Genomic DNA, 22694 nt, shown 5'->3' on the forward strand with positions numbered 1-22694 from the left:
GTCGACTTAGCACTCAAGCTCCGCCCATTGAGGTGGCGTCACAGCACACGTCAATAATGAACGCCTTTGTTTCTAAATATGGGCACAAGTAGAATCAGCTGAATCAGCCCCATTGATACATAGAGCGCGCAAGAATGGCGCACTTGAAAATTATTCGAATACTGTACGACGAAATATGTGGCTTAAGACATCATCGATCACACAATCCAAATGGGAGCGAGACCCTCCCTTTTATAGGACATAAAAGACTGTCAGCAGCGCAGCGACTGCTGCTATGTGTTGTATCAACAGCGACGACTTACTTGTGAAATGTAATCAAACGCACTTACTGAACATCTCGGCCTAGTAGGGAATGGGCTTGGGCTTCGACGTTACAGGTAAGGAGTGTTATTTTATAATCCCTAAATAGGGAATGCGCTTCCATTTGCCAATGAAGAGCGAGCCCCAGGGAGCCCGTCGAGACGTAGCTCGGAGTTTTTGTTGTGCGCAAGGACGCTAAGACGCTTCCAGTCAGCACTACCTGTCGGCACTGCCATGCGGTTGTCGTTCTTGACTCGGACATGTTTTGCTACATCACAATGCCATTCCTGAGATTCTTTCATTTCCCCCACAGGGCCCCCTGTCGGTTGGCAATGCCTGCCCTAAAATAACGGGCGAGTGAAGCCTTTGGGTTTTCTGTTGCTGGGACCCTGGCTTACATATGCAAATCGAAATGTATTTCTAATTGTCTTGTGTGGCAATGGTGTCTGAAATTTCGGAAGGTTTAAGCCTTGAAGCGTTATCAAAACTGCATTTTTTGCTGCTTAAATTTTCTCCCGTAAAATCCCGCAAGGTCCCGCTGACATCCCGGCCAAAGTCCGCGGTTTCTTGCCGAGTCAGATGAGGCGGGTTGGCGGCTTAGAAAGTTCAGTCTCAGTTCACACCACCTTAACTAACAAGGATACTAATACACATTACCGCATCAATCAAAATATATGGAACCACATGACGCATCTATCAAAATATACGGACCGAGAACAGCAGATTAATTGTAATGGGCTCCAACAGCAATGTCACGTCCTTCCCTGTTTTGTGGACACGGATTCCACGTAATCTATGTAGGTCAGGCCAACATTTCCTTTCAAACACATCAACGCTGCAGGCACTGGAAGTGGTTTCATAAGAGCGGGTCGCCCAGCTAGGTTTATGTACTGTGAAAACAACAACAGACACCCAGGGTATCGGGTTTATGGTGAGTCGAGCCGGGCGTAACCATAACGTCAACCGAGATGACACTTTCAAGTAGAGGGCGACATGCGTCGCGGATGTTGAAGCACCAGGCCGTGTAAACAAGCATCCGTAGGCGTTTCGTGACACTCCCGTTGACAGGGGGTGTGTCACATCCAGACAGGAGGTGGTCAAATCCAGAGTATGCTGGCGAGGATCGCGGGTTACACACGGGCGCAGGTCTGTGTGCTGAATGATGACGAAATCCCTCGACGCCAGTTACGTCTGCCGCAAAGTCAGGAGCAACCAACGCGGTCTTGCCAATCAAAAGGCGGGGGGAGGGTTTTATTTATGGAAGCCATGCCTCGCGTGTTTGTAGACACGCGTGTGTCGGGCGGGGCCAGCTGACACGTGGGGCGAGCTGATGAAAGGCCATGATGAAATGTTTGAGTTAGAAGCTTTCACCAGCCATATGCCTGACTCAGAGATGTCAGAGCGATGGCTCACTATACATGCACTGGCACTCGGGCTTCATTGAAGAGTGTTCAGTCCAGTTACGCACCTTGGACGTCGGCGCTCCCCACGTGCCGCTCTGAGGCTGTGAGTCGGCATTTGCACTTATTCAAAGTAAGCTGTTTTGAGAAGATCGGCCTGAGTTGTGCGCACCGTTTGCAAACAGCACAGAGCATCAACAGTGATAGTGTTATGCGACTACTGCGCAGTGGTGTCATAATTTCACGCCCGCAAACTGTTGTTGCCGGTGGTACGTGAGGTCGGTTTATTTGCGAACTTTTGGCTGTTCTCATGCAAATCGCGTTCAGTCGCATGGTAATTGCAGAAAACATTCGTCCTGTTGTGCGCAGATCTGCGATAAACAGTCTTGATATCCAGACGCTTACTGGGCACGGCGGGCCTGCCTGTTTCGGTCGGTCGGTACGTCGCGATTGCATGCTTCATAGCATTCACCACGTGGCCAAGAGTGAGTGATTCGCTTCTAGCCTTGCTTGTGTTAAGCCGATTACATCAGCTTATAAATTACGTTGGAGATGTCGCCCTCAGTGACGCTTTATTTATCAGTGCAGATAGCGTGAAGAAGGTACGCCGTTCCAATGATGCAATTAATCCTCAAGCATAGCTCAAAGGCTGCGCATTTTCACCGCGGCTCCCATGGTGTGCATCGCTGTCGCATTGACGCGAACGCGTAGAGGAAGCGCAGCCACGCTAATGGCTCACGGTCGGCCGCGAGTGTTGTTGCCCCGCCATGCTATCGTCCCAACGCAGCTGCGGCCATAACCAGTGACGTCATGACGTCCAGTGACGTCATATCCAGTTCGGATCAATATCCTGGCGGCGGACAGGGCAAGCTCGCGCTGCGACCGCGCCTTGGCCTCGGAATGCTCGCCGCCGCGAGGATTCAGTGCAACAGTAGATTCACTATACGGGACACACCCACAAACCCACCAACGCGTCCACCCACGCACCCAGGTTCACGCCCGTCCGTTTTAGAGTCGGCAGACGGCGCTAGTTTCGCTCACATAGCCGAGCGTGGAGCGAATTGATGGACCGTGCCGCATCCATTTCAGCTGAGCGGAGATGCTATATACGGCGTACCTTTTGATCAGCTTGTTTCTGGCAGTTAAAGGCTGTCGTATTCCATCTGAGCGGCCTGGTTCAATTGCATCATTTAAGCAGCTAATTATAACACTAAATGTCGATAGTGTAGTGCATCATTCAGGGTTTGAAAGTCAGTACTTCGCCAGAGACCAAAGGTGATACAGTGGTAGTCCATCGCGACCCTACGGGTGTCAGCGTTCTAGCATTGTGGGATGCTAATATCATGAGGCAGCGTCTCATGAGCCAATGCAAACTGAAATTACTGCGGTGGAAAGTAACAGCCGCTATTGAGAGGAAAGATTGCATCCAGCATGCCTGAGCCAGAAGGTAACTACTGATGTGTAACCTGCCATGCCGCTTGCCTGAAGTGGCGGCCGCTGCCTGCTGTTCGTGTTCCGATCGCAATGATTAGAAGTATGGGAGACCTTTATGTCAAGCTGGGGCTGACATCTCATCATGCTCATACCGAGACGTTGTTAACGCTTCAACTTAACGATGAATCAACCGGGGACAGCAGCGCACAGCCAAACCAGATGACTGGTTTCTTCAGAGTTGCGAGGGATCCCCGCCGACGATCCAGCAGCCATAGGATGCTCAAAACCTTCTATCAAAGCCAGAGCATCCCCCACCCGACTTCCCCCTCCACCGGACTTGGCCTGCTCTCGAGGCCGCGCCCCAGCTCCGGTCAGCCCCCTGCCGTCTCTGCGCCCTCTGCCCTAGAGGGCACCACCCGCGCCGCGCCCAGCAATGGAACCGGCCGGATACCCGATCCACCCGCCGTGGCCGGGGGGCGGGGCCGCTGGCGGGCCGCCCGGCCGCCAGGCACGTCCTGCACTGAATGCCCGCCGGCGCCTGCGCCCTGGGGGCACAGAGCGCGTGACCCGGCGCGCGGCCGGCAGAGTGGCGAGCGGGGGCGGCGGAAGCAGCGCAGACAGTCTTCGTCGCTCGAAGCGCCCCACACTTCATGAGACAGAGCCGGAGGGCGAAGCGATGCAAAAGAAACATGGCTTCACTGCTGGTGAGTGGGACAGACGTGGCCCATTGGTGACGGCGGCCGTGTCTGCCGCCCTCCCGGTGGTTTTCCTCCTGTCCAGCACTATTTTTAGCCTGCGACACGTGACCCGGTTTTGCCTCGCGGGGGAGGTGCGTCTCACGGATGCGTGTACCTGCCTGCGGTTTGCTCGTCTGTCACACAAATCGCTATCACATCAGTGGAATCTCCTGTTACAATTGATGACCGCGTCCCCCCGACCTGTGATCTCTGCGTGCGCTTCTGCGTGTGGCTGATGTAATCGGAGATGGGTGGTCGTAAGCGTCCGTGCCTTCCTTTCATATGGACTAAAAACGCAAGACGATTGTTGTTCACTGAGTGCCATGGTAACTGGCTGCATTTAACATGTCGTGCGAAGCAAGTACAAGTGGATAATCGTTTTGAAAGATGCATGAAATGAGCATTTTTCTCGCGCATTTGTTGTTCATCTTACTCACTAATCGATACTTTCAAGCATCCGCTACCACTCAGCCGCTGTAAATGTGTGGTCCAGTGTTTGAATGTAGTGAGGTGGAACAGACGGGCTAGTAATTGAATTTTTTCATGGAAGTGTGGATAACGGCAAAAATATAATCATGTATATATGTATTATATATATATATATATATATATATATATATATATATATATATATATATATATATATATATATATATGACGCAATGGTGTCAGTGGAATCTCCTGTTACAATTGATGACTGCGTCCCCCCGACCTGTGATCCCTGCGTGCGCTTCTGCGCGCGCAGGGATGTAGTATATATATATATATATATATATATATATATATATATATATATATATATACACATATATATGTGTGTGTGTGTGTGTGTGTGTGTGTGTGTGTGTGTGTGTGTGTGTGCCATGTGTATTTGTGGGTGCGTGCGAAGCAATGAAATTATGAATTTTGAACTACTCTCAAACGTTGGAATCTTGTCCCTTTTGTGTTTGCCTTGAACTGTAACGCAACGTAATGACCAGTTAGCAGAATTGTACAGTATTAAACAGAAATTAAGAAAACATTACCACGTTCTGATCTCTTATGGTACCCAACGTAGGCCACGGAATAGAATGGTTCGAGGCATTTCTTTAAATATTAGGCTCAAAATAGACTTGGCAGGCCCAACCTCTCTGAAGTGGTGGCTCTTGCTGATTGTATCGCTGCAAATCCCCAAATGCCGGGAATTTTTACTTCTTTGCGCTGCCTTTGGCCTTAACCTTATCAATCAACACGCCATTATAGTGGAAGTGCTGCCAGGTGGTACTCGCTTCCATCTGTGCCCCAAATTTGTAGAACTTTTCTAGTGTATAGAGCAAACTTCTGGCAAAAGACAGAAGACATCGTATGAATCAGGAGAACGTTGCAACGTTTTCAATATTCAAGTAATAGCAGTTTTGTCGGCGGGTCCTATCCCTCTAACGCTTTTGTCAGCTCGTTACGCAAAATGGGTATTTGTGTGATTGGCATCCGTTAGTTAAGTGGAGTGTTCCACATTTGTATGGGATTTTGAACTGAAGTAACTATCGCGAAAATTATTGGGTGCAGTTCACAGTCATGCCTTTATTAAGGCCTAACACCTCTAGTTTCTGAGCTACGCGTCCGCGGAGATGTGCAGAGGATCTCGGGGAAGCTATTTCATGGTGACCCAGGCATTCACAGCGCAATAATAACGCCATCCAGATATTGCCACTCTATCAATGTAATATCAAATCAAATAAATGAATTATATCAAATACACATCCAAATATTGCCATGCGGCGACTAAGGCCGAGAAAATATAAATGTCGAGTCGTTCACATCTGGCGTTCGTAGCACGATTTTCAGATATAGTGATATAATATAGTGATATAGTGATATAATATAGTGATATAGTGATATAATATACGCACCGTCGATGAATATAACCGCGGTCAGTTGGCTCTCAAGCATCGTGCAGGATGCGATGACGAAATCAAACAGCGGCGTGTTGAGGAAAAGAAAAGACTAATTAAACAGAGGGACTATGTTGTCTTGGCCAGTCTTTTCCACTTTAAATTATACCAAGAGTTTTAATCGACCTTATTTCATCATAACTGATGCTAGCTTCAATATCTGCAGATGTGGAACATTCCCTTAAAGCGGTTGCAGGAGCATGCGTCGTTCAGCGGGCTGGGTCGGCCTCACCACCACGGCGACAGTTCGTGTCGATTCATCGTGTCGATCATGTCATCGTGTCGAGCATGTCATCGTGTCGAGCACGTCGTCGTGTCGATCATGTCATCGTGTCGATCATGTCATCGTGTCGATCAACAGGCCCCGCCGATTCCACACCCGTGTGCCATGAAAAAAGAGCCGCGCGGTCATAAAACTTGTACTCTACTTTTGCTTTTTTACTCTGCTCTTGCTTTGTTTAAAGTCATGACTTATGGCTGGCCTGCCAGCGCGGGTCAAGCAAAATTAAAATGAAAATTTTGCTGCCTCGGCGTATATTCCAGGCGCTTTTGAAACGAGCTATGCACAGGATTGTTACGCCAATCGCCTTCAGCGCTAAATGGTCAGTGGTCCATCTCAGTAAAACACGAGTCACTATCGGTAAACCAAAATTGTTACCAGCATGCAACGAGATGTCTTGCGTGGCGTGAGAAGGGCAAGGTTATTACAGGCTTGACAGCAAAGATGTAGGTGATGTATTAAGTTATCAACGTGATGATGCCAGAGCATGAGCTAGTTGAACCAGCTAGCTTGGGATGCTTGCAAATAGGTTGGTTTAATTAACGCGCAAGGAGGCGGGTCTTTTCTGGGGGCATTGTGGGCAGAGTTAGCAAAATTCGCCAGCCATGAGTTCCCAACGAGCAGGTCTGCGCGTCCGCGTCATTTTCATGGCCGAATGTCTCTCGGGGCTAGATTACAGCACGTATCTGAGACCGGTTTTGGATTAGGGAGCACCGAGCAGCTTGTAGTGGATTGCCGACACACATACGCTCTGGGAGGAGCGCTGAGATCGCCCTGTGAGCTGCTGACGGTGAATTCATGATTACCCCGGGGATGATGTCAGGTCTCTGGCGACACCTGACAAGAGCGCTTCGCATGGCCCCAACGCGGGCGGATCAGTGGCTGTGCTAGTGACTGTGAGTGGTTAACGGCACCCGTTGGCCCAGAGTCAAATCATTACGATTGTCCGTTCTCTCCTCTGATAACATGTAGTGGTTTTGTGTCGTTGGAACACCTGGTTGAGGAGATCTGGGCCGGTTTCAAAACGTGGGGTGCAGCCTGGTTAGAATATGACATTTTGATTTTCAATGTTAAACGACTGCGTAATTCGACTAGAATAGTATGCCCATATCTTATCTGTGCAGAAAAGAACGTCAAATTTAGCAGCCGATTTACATATTTAAAAAGGCTTTTCCGTAAAATTGATCACGAATCGCGCCCCCTTCTCCTCATAACTGCATAGAACCGCGATATGTGGCGGCAGAGATATTACCTGCCGTAAAGCGTGGCAACCGGGCTTGGCCGAGGTGCTCGAGTTGACGTTTTTTGTGACTCAAACCAGTGGGACGCGCGTGCAGCGTGGAAGGAGCGAGGTGAAAGCAAAGGTGAGAACTATCCGCTGTTATCGCGTCGATTATATGAATTTAAGCTGTTAAAGCCGGACAAATTGGGGAGCCGACACTTAAAGGCTTGACCGATGCATTGGACATTCTACCGCTCACGAGAAACCTCCCCGCACAAATGCTCGAAAAGCGTCGCCTGCAAGACGATCGGCTGTAAATGTGATCAGGTATGCCAATTTTAGTCAAAGAGATAGGTGAACTCTATGATTTACGATGTTGGCAATGGTGATCGAAGTGCCGTGAAAAACGCAACTTTTCGAATGACAATTGACCGTGTGAATTCCATAAGCGAATAAAACGGGCTATACGCCAGTGTGATTTTTGAAAATTTGTGCTTCAGCTGACAAATATTAGCGTTTATAAAGGATATCAGCGAGACAGGGCCAGGATACTCAGACTGTCGGCGAGACAGAGCGATGCAATCTCAGAACAATGCAATACTCAGATCGATTTTTTCATGACAGGCTTTCCTTTCCCTCCTTTCCCACTCCGCCTGCTATCTCATTCGTGATCAGACCCGCTCCATCTGCTATCTCACTCATAAGACTCGCTCCGCCTGCTGTCTCGCCCGTAGCGAGACTCGCTCCGCTAGCTGTCTCGCTCGTAGTAGGACTCGCTCCTCCAGTTGTCTTGCTTGTGGTGAAACTCGCTCCGCTAGCTGTCTCGCCCGTAGTGAGACTCGCTCCGCTAGCTGTCTTGCCCATAGTGAGACTCGCTCCGCTAGCTGCCTCGCTCGTAGTGAGACTCGCTCCGCCTGCTGTCTCGCCCGTAGCGAGACTCGCTCCGCTAGCTGTCTCGCTCGTAGTAGGACTCGCTCCTCCAGTTGTCTTGCTCGTAGTGAAACTCGCTCCGCCAGCTGTCTCGCGTGTGGTGAGACTCGCTCCGCTAGCTGCCTCGCTCGTAGTGAGACTCGCTCCGCTAGCTGTCTCGCTCGTAGTAAGACACCCCACCTGCTGTCTCGTTCGTAGTAAGACTCACCCCACCTCCTGTCTCGCTCGTAGTAAGACTCACTCCACCTGCCGTCTCGTTCGTAGTACGATTCGCCCCTTGCGAAAACTTTCCGTGCATCTTCGGCGACATGTTTTACTTGGGAATGATATTAGGCGTGCACAATTATGTATATATATATATATATATATATATATATATATATATATAAAGTTATCACGTTAGTCATATACCTTTTAAACCCTTTACCGCAATGAAGCAGTGCGGATTGGGTCGGACTTTAAGGGGCAGCTGAGGTCCGGCAGCTGATTAAACTCACGCTAAGATTGTTTTCAAACTTGTACCGTGTATCCAGGTCCCTGTGGTTCAGAGTTTAAAACTGATTTATCTGTGCATGTTTTCTGTGGATCTAGTTGGATAAACCATATGATATCAAGAAAAAACGCAGGATTCGCCGCGCTAATCCAGGTCTATAAATGTAAGGATGTCTCTTGAACAACCAAAGTTGAATTGCAAGGTTATTACGCGTAGTTCAAGTAGTAAAGCAAGTTTGAGTAGTGGTCCGAGTGGTGCGAGCAGCGAAGTTCCCAATCGAGGATTAGGAGTCACGGATGGCCATAATGGTCCATTCTGCTTGCTGCTATCTTTATGTAGCATTGTCCTTTCCTTTTGAACTCCTGAGCGAAGAGTAGTTCACTGTGCCTGTCAGTGCTTTGTTCTGCAATGCTATGCTACTGCTTTGCCAATGCTATGCTAATGCAATGCTTCGCTATAGCACAATGTATAATATTTATCGGCAAAAGGTCCATTCGGTGGTTGAAGTTGGATGTAGTCAGTGATATTCATCATTAACGAATGTCTCAGCTTGCCCGCGTCAGTTGGCCTTGCTTGTTTTTGTTGCCAAAATAATTTTTACAACAGCAGGCATGGAACGGTTCTGGATATTGTTCTAAATTCCCAGCAACTGACAAGATAGAAGTGATGCGTTGGGCTTTACCTTGCTGACCACGAACAATGATATCAGACAAGACAGGCTGACGCCATATGCCTCACAACAAATTGACGCCAGGCTTCTGAGAGCCATTTTCCGCGAATTCAGCGTCTTCTGCTAACCCATGTCATTTGTTGCAAGTCGTCTTCGTTTCATGACGTCTTCTTGCGGATGTTAACCCGGCATTTGTTGTCGCATTTGCTATCCTCTGGGAGAGTTCATTTAACGTCCCCGTCTCCCTTGAACATCTCACATAAAACATTCCACAATGTTGTCAGGCAAAGGTCAGATACAAAATTATACATGAAACTGGAATGACAATGGCGGGATAATGGGCTTAAGATACAAGCAGCAAGCTCTGCTCAGCAAGTGCTGGAAGTCCAGTGCAGCCCTTGCGAGGCGTTCGGAATACATTCGTTAAAACATAATATTGAAGATAGCGATTTATTGTGAACTAAGTGCTGCGTACATCAATGCAACTTTTTGGGCAGGAAGTGATCAGCTGGAAAGTCTGCTACACCCCATTATTGTAATATGCGTCGAACCCCGCACCGTGTTACGCTGCGCTGATGGGAAGTGTTCGACGCTTTGGTTCAACACCCGTCGCATGTGCCTGGTGGCTTCAGTACTTGAAAGCATTTTGACAAAATGTGGGTAGCCTATGAAATCCATTCACCATCCCGCACTTTTGAATTTCATTAAGTTTCGTTGAACATATCTTTCAGATAGGTATGTGGTGATTTGGTGGTGATTTGGTGTTTTAGGGCGCGTCGGCATCGGGGCTATTTTGCGCCATTCTAGATATGTATGCTCCTGGGGGCGGGAAAGGCCAAACATTAAGATGTAGCCCCAGTCTCAAATATAATACCTGCAATACACGGTCACCTCCTGGGGCATCCCTCTTCGTGTAAACTACAGTGCTCTAGGAATGAAGCTGTCGTATACATTTATAGCATAGACTGTGTCTATGTAACAACATGAAAATCCAATGTACCACTCAAAAACGTACAGGAATCCCTGAAACCAACTTTTTCAAGAGTTCGTGTGGTCGTTGTGGCACAACGTAGGATGCCATTTAAAAGGTTGGGAAACAAGTCACCCCATTGTCGGGCCAACGTATGAGGTTATCTTGACTCAAGTGTCCTAGCATTTGTTGACGCGCAATGAAAACTGCATGCCCTTGGCGGCACGCGTTCTGAAGTATAACTACTGGCGTCACGCGTTCTTGAACTTGGAATCCGGAATGAATGTTATTTGATTTGTGCTACGAATGGGAAAACAAATGTAAAGCAGCCGTTTTACCCCTCGCTGTTGACGACGCATGAGGTAAGCTCTAGATTGGTGACCTATTTCCATAACACCCAAGCCAGCGGACCTCCGTCTGAAGAGCCCCACAACCTAAGGGCTATTTTAGGAATAAACCATCTGCCGTGCCATGGATCTGCGGGGGCGGCCTACGGCCCATTGTTCCTGCCATGGTCTGACAAAGAGCCTGAGGGCCAGCGGTCGGATTGGTCTGTTGTGGTTGGCATATCGGCTGGACGGCGACACATCCGTCTGAGGGGCCTCTCACCGCTGCCACGGCGGGCCCCTCGTCTTCCGAGGCACGAGAGCCTCTCAGCACGGCTTCTCGTTCTATGGGGGCCTCTCACCGCTGCCGCGGCGGGCCCCTCGTCTTCCGAGGCACGAGAGCCTCTCAGCACGGCTTTCCGTTCTATGTCACAGAAACGGCCCAATAGCCCTATTTTTGTCAGCGTGCGCGATGAGCTCACTCCCGTCAGGACCGACGAAGGTTTCAAGCCGCTGCAGGCACCAGACCCCTCTGGCGCTGGCCTCCGTGCCCGCTCTCTCGCTCTGAGACGTTCGCCGCCGGCCTCTGCAGTATGTCATCAGGCCCCGTCCTCGTCCCAGCGGCGCCGAGCTGGCGCGTCGGCTTCGACGCCCCTCCCCCTCCCCCAAGGCCTCCGTCGGCCGCGACGGACTGTTGCGCTCCGGCATTGTGACGTCACGACGCGTTATCATGCTGGAGCATACGGGCCGCGGCGCGGCACTGGCCGCGATTAATGGCGCTACCAGCGGCAGCTCATCACGTGACAGAGCAGAAATAGCGAGCGGCACGACTGTTACCGCAGTGAGTGAGCCTGCCGGCAATTCTGGGTGCATGGCTGTTGTTTTTGCAAAAAATACGAGCAGATAACGATCCAGCAGGGATGTGGTTTTGGAACGTTCGTGTGATGTGTTTGTATTTTGATGTATGGAAGCAACGCTAGATATCGCAAAGAAAAATGAGGATGAGGATAGCAAATCGTTGTTGACATTGTAGCAGCCACACAAATGTTGAATGACATTGAAAGGTTGAGGTATCACGGTGTACCACAAGTTCTTTTCAGTAATCTGACAGCACTCATGCATAATTCAACGATGTTATCCAGGCTCTGCACTTTTGAAGGCATTGCACGGTCTCAGGCGACGGCCACGGCCACAGTCCGGTTCATTGATATCAGAAGGCCTTCATTTCTTCGTTAATGGCAGGACAGAAAATGACACATTTCATGTTAAAGTTGAGTGTGAAGATGTCACCGTGCTGATGTGTATGTTAAAAGAATTACTCAATGCACGCCTGTCCTCTGTCTCAGTAAGCCTATGAGATTAACTAGAGTTCATCATGATCGTTTTGTCTCGATGGATGTAACGTTTGGTTCATGACGCGAGATTCATGTGAATGACTGTTATGCCTCATTTTTCCGGTAGCGCATGTCTGTGCATGAATGTCTATCCCGAGCGAAATAACTTTCAAACCTGACGGAGGCGAGACCAGTGCATTAAGTTTCGGGAGGTTAGGTGGGGTTGATGGAGCCTGCCTAAGATGGAAACACAGCTATGCGGTCGAACCTGCAGCTGGCTAAAAATTAATAGAAATTTGTGTGAGAATGGACCGAATGAATGGTTTTAGGAATCAAATCGCTTTCACAGTTTGTTTCGAGGCTATTTTAGGAGAGTTCAAGATATGTTTGTGCAATGCTTCTTGTGTGGTACATCATCTTGGTCTGGATGTTCACCACTTAAACCTATGGACCGTACCTCGATCTATGGTCCGAGCTTGGGTTTAGGTTAGCTGGCAATGGTCGTCCTGCGTACTGCGCTGCAACATCATATACTTGAAACCCACCTCCAATGCCAGGTACTCCCAACTAGGGGAATTTCCCCTAAGGAATGTGAGGATCTCAGGGGAGATCGAATTGCGATGCAGCCAAATTAGGCCTGAGTGAAAAAGACAACTGTTCAGTCGGCGCCAATAGGTAGGTGTTGACTAAAAGGTTATGTTGTCACATGCGCGATTGAAAATATCGGCCACAACCAAAAATACCTGCTGTTGCAGCCGAAAACAACGGTCGCGTTTCCACTGGGAACGACTGCTTGAGGACGAGCGAGATGGCGAGCGTTCAATTCTCTAATGTGATTTGCATCGGTATAATACAATCGTTGTGGGGAATACTTCTTTGGATCCATCAGACGTTTATATGATCATGCCCAGAATAAAAACTGGTAAAAGTTATAGACTACATTAATTTAGTTGTGCCGTTTAGTTGAGGGCGGATGGTCATAGTTTGATTCACCATCAGAGGGAAACAAACCTAAAAAGGTGTGCGAAAACACTTGACTTTACCACGCCGCCATCAATCTCCCTAACTGAAGTCCCTCCTCAGGTGCTCTCGCAGCAGCCGCAGCGCGTCCTTTTCGAACGACTGCGAGGCTAATTTTAAACGGCTGCAGACCGCGTCGATGCGGTGACCCAGCCTGGCTGATGCAAGAGCGGGAGCCGGCGCGCGCGCGAGCTGTCGTCACGCGGGGCGCGTCGGCATGCGGATCGGCTCGCTTCAGGAGCCGGGTTGTTTTGGCCAGCTCCGAACAAGCGCCGTCACCGTCCGGCTGTCACAGGCCGGGCCGTGAAGCCTGCGATAATTGATGACGTCTGGCGCTCCGCGCGAGCCGCCGGCGCTAGTTGCGAGCGGTTGGACGGCGCTTCCGCCAATCAGGAGCGCCCGCCAAGACGGGGCCGGCGCGCGCGCCCGCTCGTCCTGAAGGCTGCGCGACGTCAGCTTTCTGGTCGAATTGTCGTGATCTGTTTGTCGTTTGTCTACGATACGCTTCGAGATCTGTCAGAAAGTGAAAAACGGATGCGGGGCGACTACAAAATGCCGGCAGAACTTCAGACGCACGTCTGTTCGTCTTGCGTCGGGCTTGTCTCCTGAATGTACGCAATCAAATGTGGCACGGTTCCTTGTTCTGCAGCGGTGTATTTGCATAATTACCGGTAGAGATAAGATCATTCTCTGAATAATTTCGTCTGTTTACGCTTACGCTGTCAAGGATAGACATGGATGTGCATATGGGGCGTTGAGACGCACGACTTGATTTAACCATAATGATCGATCATAACGCGATCAAGGAGCATAAGCGTTATGAACATGCTCCATGCACCGCATATGCGCTATGCAGGGGCATTTCAACCGTGTGATGGAAACCTTGGGTTATGAAACTGGATGAAATTATCGTATACGGGAAAACAGACTCTGGGAATGCAGGTTTCAACCCTCTGTCTTTCAACGAAAGTTTCAACCCTCTGTTGGTGTACATGGATTTTGGTCGAGTTAAATCCTTGCCGTAGTCTATCTCGACAGCATATTTTCCTCGTCTTACAACTGCATGATGCCGCAAACGGATGAACTGCGAGAACAGCGGCCTTACGATTTCGATGCCGCTGTACCGGGTGGTTATAATAGCATACACACACACACGGTAAACACTAGCGAGCGGAAGTTACTGGTGTGCATCGTGCGAGAAAGCCTCTTGATCCCTTGTGGAGCTCCGCGTTGGATGTGGTGGAGGAAGCCGTTGCGGGAACAGGCCACGATATCAAAGGCACACATGCTCGTTCGGTGGCGTGGACACATGCACCCCCGCCCCAGAAGCTCCGTGCCGATCCGGCCAGGGAATGGCACACATGATGCTCACGTCCAGTTGTCGGCAAACGATTTCCTGGGGTGACTAGTGTGCCCGCAGCAGCTGCAACTGCTAGCATGGTGTCATTTGTCGGTCGAAAGTACCCATGTTCCGCTCCCCGCCCGATGCAACGAACAAGTGCAGCGCGTCCTCCATCCGCGATCTCAAAGAAAAGGAGCTGCAGTCTCCGTCCGAGCGCAGACGCAGCGGGCGGGTGGATTGGTGCTGGTCCGGGGACCGTGAGGCTCACGTCACTAACACCGTCCATGATGGCGACGTCAGGTAACTTATGTATGAATCACTGTTCCGTGTTTGCCGATGAGTGTTTGAGACCGAACCAATGTGATGGTACTGCGGCAGTGTGGTGCCAAGAGGGCTGCTGTAATCCCAATGGACGTTGGTAGTCCAGCTTCTAGCGGGGCATCGCGGGGTGGTGCAGTGGTCTTATCTGAACTTAAGGGTTGTTATGCAGAGTTCTGCTAAAACCAGTCCTTTAAAGCAAAACTTGTAGCTTATGCTGTCGTGGTGCGCTGGGTATCATGAGCTTCAAAAGCGTGAGCTTTTCTTAACGTACTTGTAAGCCATTTCACGATGCCTTAAAGCTTTGTAACGTTGTGATATTGGAATGGTGCTGAAGCTAGCACGTGAGGAAAGTCGCGTGCGCCAATTCCTTTAAGAAGGCTGTGGATCTACGATTATGGAAGATGTGAAGGGAAGGTGGCGTGAAAAATTTCAAAGCTTGAAGGAAATTCTTTACCAAAGCGTACTCATGTGTGAGTGTGTGCATGTCTTTTCTTTTTGTCAGGCAAGTTATTCTTGTGTTGTAATGTTTCAAGCATTGCTCAGTCGCGGCAAAACGTATCACGAAAATATTTCGCAACTTGCGCAAATGTGCCATATTTTCTATCCTGTATATCACAATACAATAGCGCGAATGTAAGTCGAGCCGAGCTCATCATCTACGGTGCGACGTCTGGCTAGGAGCTGCATTTCAATTGCGCCAAATCCACATCACCACCGCTTACCGTACCTGTCATTTTTTTTTTTTAAACGCCTTGACTTTCTTTACTGTGTATTGTGTTCAGACGAGGAATCGTGTACGCTGCTTATTTCTAGACTTATGCGCCTTCCACTTACATCAAGGAACTGGACAGCTTGATGGTTGAAACGGCCCGCTTACATACATTTCATACAAATTTCCCCGATATGTCATAGTTAAAACAGTTCAAGTACCAACTGTACCTTAAGAAGCTGGTATGCTTTGGAATACTGACTAGGATTATGCAGCCAGTAAAAAAAACTTCGTGAAAAATGCTGCAGTATAATTGATCCACGTCCCAGGGGACAACCTTGGCCGGATTACGCAGCGTCGTCTAGAAACAGCCCCATCACCCTTCTCAAAACCCTGTTCGGCGCCGTTCTAGTGACGCGTGCCCCTCGTTGCAGGAGAGCATCGCAATGGGAGTGTACAGAAGAACGGTAGCACCGGCCAGCTGTCCGACGTACCCGAAGGAAAAGCTGGTGACCTGCTGGCGCCACCCGCACCAGATGCGGGCGACTCTACGCACCTCGAGAGAAGGGTGGGACTCTTCTCTGGGACTGCTCTAATCGTCGGCACAATGATCGGTGAGTGTGGCTTCGGCCGGCCACCCGTGGGCGGAGCTTCGGCCGACCATCCTGTGCGGTGCTTCGCCGGCCACCCGTATGTGGAGCTTCGGCCGGCCACCCTGTGCAGTGATTCGGCCGGCCACCCGTGTGCGGTGCCAAGCTGTTCAGTTCAGCGAACGGCCAGGGAAGCTGCAGTGGTGCACCCGCCCGGTTCAAAATAACATCGCTAGTGATTTTTGCGCGGTGGGCGGCTGTAAATCATTCCCTGCTGTGATTGAGCGGTTGTTCGGGCGCTTCATTTATCGTTGCGCTGGACGCGGGCATTCATCAGCATTGCCGTGACCGAGGCCTCTCTGGTGTGCCGGCGGCACGGAATGCTGCTACATGTTGGGCTCCGAGGTCTTGGGCAGAAGCGGAACCGGGAGAAATCTTGCGGGAGGCGGGGCGCCGACGCCAGCCGTTCGCCCTCAAGTCAGAATACTGTACAACAACCAGGCAAACGGAGCAAAAAACGTGGTGCTTTGATTACATCCTGAATGGATTTGCTGGGAACCATGTACGACAGTGCTGTATAGTGCCTTGGCGGCTTTCATTACATGGACCCGGTATTGATTGCATTGTACGCGGCGACAGGGGCGATGGAATGCGATGCTTGGCGTGCCGGGGGCATTGACCTGCTGGAATAAGTATTGCATCAGCACGGAACCTTTTGGTCGAGACATTCCAGGACAGGGTAATGCAGTCAACAAAGGCTCGCCGTCCCTGGTAGCGTTGTCGTTTACGGTAGCCCGCTTCGATGTAGACATTTCCAGGCGTCGCGTTTTTCACGTGGAGACAGACAGCAGCGATACGGGTTGATTATACCCAAGAGCCTGCGGCTTTTTGAAATAATTGTGCAAATACTTTCACGATTTTCTCAGCAGTCCGGCTGCCACAATATCGAATAACATGCGTAGTTAACTTGTGGTGAACTGGCTGGAAGGAAATTACCGAAAATTGTTGTCCCGCATCCTAATTGAAGGAGTTTCTTTTACCCCGCTAATAGGACTACTGATGCGTTCGTTCGCTATCTCTTAATGTACAACGCTGGGAGCTTCTCCTCTGTTTAGAAAGCCTTGTGCTGCATGAGAACGCTGAAGGCGACAGTCTCCCGGAAGAGAGCATACTCATGTGGTTCGAACTTAGCAAAAACCTCTTCAGCTTATCACACATAGTGAGTTGATATGAACCTCTTCCGACCCGAAACAAAACCAGCGGCTATGAATATGCAGCGCAGGCGAGGCGTGAAAAATCAGCTCAGCTATCGATGTCTGAGTACCGAACACCGCACATCCGTTACCAAATTCCTCACTAGCTTCTAGCAGGTACATGTCATTGGCGTCCAGCCTTAAGTCTTCATCAAGCTTCTCATTCAGGGGGTTTTCACGGCGCGATTCTACCAAAATGTGTCAAAGCTACATCGCATAGCTGTGCGCTTGAGCTGAGTCGTCGCTAGCGCGTCATCCTCCCCATCATTCCACATATAAACAGCTGACGAGACGCGTGGCGTCAGCTGGGGAAGGCCAGACTGCAAAAATACATGTGACGCCGAACGTGCCCGCGGAGAGAGGGAAATGAGGCCACAAATCCCAGCGCTCACGCCGTGAAGCCGAGCACCACGGTTTCGGCGCAGGGTTCACAGCACCAATCTCAGCACATCAAAAGCAACTGTTTGAAAAAAATGAAAGAATTAGGATGTTGCGATGGTGTTTTAAGTTTAAAATGTCCCTAGAATACCCCACTTATTGTTTTAAAGCACATATTCCTCTGCAATTCAGCGTCATATGGCCTTTACCGGGATCAGCGCACGCAAGCTCCAGGCTCTTTACGTCAACGTCACTGAGGCGTCCGGTGTAGCGGATCTATGCATTGCAGACTAAAACCCAGTCTGCAATAAATCATATACGGTATAATAATTTTAAAAAATTGTACTAGCATCCACACGCCCTCCCTCCCCCCCCCCCCCCCCCCCCCCCCCCTCCCGCTGTGCTGTGACGTGTCCGTGCGCCCGACACCAGAGACGGTGGCGTGTTAACGTCCCCCGCAGCCGTCCGTCCGGGCCCTGTTGCATGGAGATGACACGTCCACGTGCATTAGTAAGTGAAACGGACAGAACTACCCGTCCGAAATGCGCGGCGGCTCCATAAAGTCGCCGACGATTGTGGAGCGAAATGTGGAGTTCCTCACCCCCCCCCCCCCCTCCCTCCCCTCTCCCTGAAAGCTGGACGCGACTGCCCGATGTCTTCTTTAACGAGCCATAGCCCCGTTTCAAGTCATTGTTCGCTCCTGCAAACGATGGGAACGGTCATTCATGTCTCTAGATGCGTGACCAAAACCACGTGTGTTCTGAGCCTTTTGTTCAATAGTCAACGCCTTGTTCTGTGAACGTCTTGTGAAGTAGTCCCCAGTGGCTGACGGAATGCTGGAATGAATGACGGCCTTCCACGTGTTTATTCCGGTATAAACGCGACAGCCGACATTCGACCTCCCGAAGCCGACATTCCGCGCCGGCTTTATTGCTGGTTTTAGTATTAGATTGTCTGCGCTCGCCTTTTGCGCCTCAGGCAGAATATTTTCACGCGATGTGGGCGTTCTTTGCCACTATTAGCGGCATACCATGGCAGGATGGAATGTCTTCGACATGCTGCAACACTGCATTGCATGAGGAGTTCATTGATAGCGTGCTTGATCTGGGTTGTGTTTGTCTGTCAAGTTAAAATAAGCGAATGCGATCTCAGTAATGCCGGTTTTTCTCTGTCTGAAAAATATGTCTGCATGTGTCGGTAGAAAAACACCACACTGTGATATGACGGCCTGTCTTCGTCTTCAGGGTCTGGGATATTTGTATCCCCGAAGGGTGTGCTGGAGCGCACCGGATCCGTTGGACTCTCCCTCGTCGTGTGGGCAGGATGTGGCGTCCTGTCCATGCTTGGTGAGTGGTTTGGGTGACCTGCTGATCATAGCGCGGCCAGTCCGCCAGACCGGACAGCCAAACCGAACCGGGAAAGCACATTGGGCATTCCGCTAGAACTATAAAAATTCTTCAGATATTGCACCCAAACTTTCCCCAGAAAATCTAGCGTCGTCTGCACGGGCCACGGCGCATGTAGCGTTCGCGTGCGTTCCAAATTAGGATGAAAAAGGGGACACGCGATTGGTACGTTGGTCGCCAATTTGCTTTTTATGTGACCTGGAGGTTGGGCCATTTCTTTTCATGGTGCTCGATGATGGCTTGCCCTAATAACCATTGCTTTGGTGCGAGAGGTCCCAGAAATGTAGCGCATGGGGAGACGAATGGGGAGAAGCTTGTCACGCTTTTGGCCCATGAAATAAAACAAGTGGATAAAGTTGGAAAAAACAGACTATCGCATTCCAAAATTACATTTATGAATGGTGTGTTATGAACATCATGTGTTATGAGCGTCATATGTTCTGAGTATCATATGTGATGAGTGTATAAGAATGTGGTATGCTGTATAATGATATGAGTGATGTGTGTTCATTGATAGAATTTGGAGAGCTAGCATTAAATGTTTTCAAGAAATTTGGGGAGGTCCGCAACACAAGCCAGACCAGTACGGTTCGAAAATGACAATGCATACTGTGTTGCCAAAGTGCCGGGAGGAGCATCTTGCAACGAAGAACTGCTTAAGTTGTGTGCATGTGAATGGAAGGAGGCGTGGTCGCTCCCACACCTGCCAAACGGTATACTCCATCTATAAAAGCCAAGCTTCAAGCGTATACTTCACGGAATGTTACAAGCAAAACGTCTAAATACTATACCTTCGCGTTCTCAGAAGGCGGTCGTCATTTGGCTGTTTTTACTCGGCCCCCGATCGTCTCTGGCCTACACCTGACCTACTAATGGCTCGCCCTTTGACCCGCCCTTGACGTACCTTTTACTCATCTCTGACCCATCCCTGACCCGCCCCTGGCCGCCCCCGGCCCGCCCTTTGACCCGTCCTTGACCCACAATTGACCCGCCCCTTGACCCGCCTTTGACCCGCTCCTGACCCGCCCCCTGACACGCCCTCCAACCCACCCCCTCCCGCCCCTGACCCGCCTTTTGACGCGCCCTTGACCCGCCCTCTGGCCCGGCCCGCAGGTGCGCTGGCGTACGCCGAGCTGGGCACGTTGATCCCGTCGTCTGGCGCCGAGTACGTCTACCTGCTGGTGGGGCTGGGCCCACTGCCGGCTTTCGTCTTCTCCTGGGTCTGCTCGTTCGTGCTCAAGCCCAGCATGCTGGCCATCATCTGCCTGTCGTTCGCCGAGTATCTGGTCGAGGCGTTCGTCGAGGAGTGCGAGCCGCCGGCCCACGTTGTGACGCTCGTCGGGATTCTCACCATCGGTGAGTCGATTGCCGGCTGCTGGTGACGGCCGTTCTGCTGGTGTTAGTGTTGGTGCTGCACCGACGAGAAGCGACGTGCGGTTTAAGGAATGTTGCATATCATCGTCATTGCAGGCTACTCAACACGCTGCCATGCTGCATGCCGTGGCGCGGGTGTTGGTAATGCAGCGTCTAAGCCGGGCCTGATTCTCCCGGAGTCCGTTTTCCTGCCGTGGTGAGGGGCAGGCGACGCCATGTAACCTCAGTAGCTGAGTGCGTCGTAAACCAAGAATGATAACACCGACCTGCATGCTGAAGAGTCACTGATCGTTGTAACAATACGAACACCGATCCTTATTGAGACCTCCAATGGAGCGCCTATGGTCGTTTTGGCTTTGTTCTGCCGTTCCGAACTATATATTGACATTTTCGTGATGAAAATTGAGGCTATTTTTAGACGAGATTCAAATGCATCTGGGCAACCTAGATATTTTATCCGTGCCGTGACCCATTTGGCATTCGTGACCACACGGCATTTATGCACCCGCGCGCTTCCAAGTTGGCCCTGCGCTTCGTCTCCGATCCGGACCGCTGACCATCCGTGTGTCGGAGTCGCGCGGTCTAGCAGCAGTTCTCGTGCGCCGCCCACCGCGCGAGGGTCTGTACCCTGAGCGACACAGCTGCGACCGATCTCGACTCTCCTCCGAGACAGCTGTGGCCGGTCAGCCAGCAGGCGAACTGCACTCAGACCTGACGCGGGCGGCTGAGGCGTCTTGGTCGCGCCGGAGGCTGTAAACCTGGGCGAAGTCGCGAGGTCGCTCGGTGCGCCGCGAATGCCGCCCCCCCCCCCCTCCCCCCGCCGCCGCTGCTGTTCGTCGCGCAGCTTTTGAGCGTCCGGTCTATTTGTGTTATTGTTACCGCATTTTAGCATGTTTTCGAGACAGCGTGCGTAACAGCCATGCTGCTCGAAGCTAAATCGAGCTCATACATTTGGGAGTGCGTTGGCAGGCGCCCGCTGTTCGCACGTCGTGCCAACAGTGCGAGCTCGGCCTCAAGGCGGACCTGCCGTCGACGCCGCGTCTGTGCCGATTTACGGCGGCGAGCGGCGGCCGGCCGCGCTCTGGCTGACAGCGCCGCCGTCTGACACTGACCTGCAGGAGGTCGCGCTGCGGGAGCAGGGCCGCCGGGCCGATCTGGGCGGCCGGGGCTGGTCATATCGACCGCAGCTGCAGGTGGTGCGCGGCCGCCGCGCCGCTGCCGGACCGCCCGGCGCGGGGTCAGGGGTGGTCGGAACAGGCCGGGGTGGAACGAAAGAGGAGGGGTACGCCTGGGAGGGGGACACGCTGGGTGAATGGGGGGGGGGGGCAAGACGGAGGGCAGAGGATGTAGCTGGCGAGGGTAGACTAGGCAATGAACAAGAACCACGGAGGGCGCAAGACAATGGAGTGCAGCGTTGAACAAGTTCAGTAGGGTGCTAATGAGGCGTGCAGGACTGGAAGCCAGACAGAGTGAGCTGGAGAGGGATGGCTTGAGGAGTGAAATTGTGAAGTTCTCTTGGGTTGAACTTGGTAGCTGGTTGAGTAAGAAGGACTCAAGGAGACAAACTGGGAAGGATTCCTCGCGCGGTAGGAAGTGACAGAACAACTGAGCGAAAGAGGAACTTACCACGTTCTGGGTATGGCTCAGCTTGTGATTAAGACCACGTAGCGCACGGCTGAAGAGCACTCCAACAGCGTGGAAAATTAGACCAACAGACGCACGGCTCAAATAACCAGAAGAACTGCGAACAAAAACTGGAAGTTTTCGCCACCGGACAGCGCGAGCGCCCAGTCTCTGACGCCTCGAGCCCGGCAAGCTCCTGACCGGGTCTTAGCAGGGACCCGCCCCGCGCCCCGCCCCGGCCCCCTTCTAAGTGCGTTGCCAACTACCCCGCCGGTTGGCACCTCCTTGCCATTGTCTGGGGTCGCTAATGGACGTGGGCAGGCGGCGCCGGCGCTCGAGCCGGGCCAGTGCAGCATGCCTGGCGAGCGGACAGCAAGCTCCGGCCGACTGCCGACGCCGGCGCCCGTGTTCCGCGTCACGCGCTGACGCCGCTGACGTTACTCACTGATGGATCTGACGTCACTGGGACACTCTGCCGACATTGGCAGAGAGGGCACGCCGAGGCCGCGGGTATGTGGTGCCGAGGTCATGAACTGGTGCTGCTGACTTTGGGGCCGACGGTTCGGACGGGGTGGAGCGGTGCTGCCGAATCCATTCTTGCGCTCGACTCTTTGAGCGCTGAAACCGCTCCTGTGCCGCCCATGGTGTGTG

The 22694-nt window shown here is 51.4% G+C and overlaps 1 protein-coding gene across 4 annotated transcripts in view; it reads left to right on the forward strand.

Annotated features, from left to right (window-relative positions):
- Nucleotides 1-3717: 3717 nt before the first annotated feature.
- The window catches only part of LOC119096359 (b(0,+)-type amino acid transporter 1), a 33982-nt gene continuing 15005 nt past the window's right edge, over nucleotides 3718-22694 (forward strand). For 3 of the 4 annotated variants that reach the window (XM_037219221.1, XM_037219213.1, XM_037219240.1), the window contains exons 1-4: nucleotides 3718-3838; nucleotides 15854-16033; nucleotides 18885-18986; nucleotides 20160-20402. In XM_037219221.1, the coding sequence (XP_037075116.1) occupies nucleotides 3811-3838; nucleotides 15854-16033; nucleotides 18885-18986; nucleotides 20160-20402 (553 nt within the window). In that variant the 5' untranslated portion in view covers nucleotides 3718-3810. Of the gene's footprint in view, nucleotides 3839-14666; nucleotides 14690-15853; nucleotides 16034-18884; nucleotides 18987-20159; nucleotides 20403-22694 lie in introns of those variants that run through there. The other variant, XM_037219232.1, reaches the window with a different exon arrangement.

The sequence above is a fragment of the Pollicipes pollicipes genome, unplaced genomic scaffold (genome assembly GCF_011947565.3).
Source record: "Pollicipes pollicipes isolate AB1234 unplaced genomic scaffold, Ppol_2.1 Scaffold_2035;HRSCAF=2384_pilon_pilon_pilon, whole genome shotgun sequence".
NCBI classification, from domain to species: domain Eukaryota; kingdom Metazoa; phylum Arthropoda; class Thecostraca; order Pollicipedomorpha; family Pollicipedidae; genus Pollicipes; species Pollicipes pollicipes.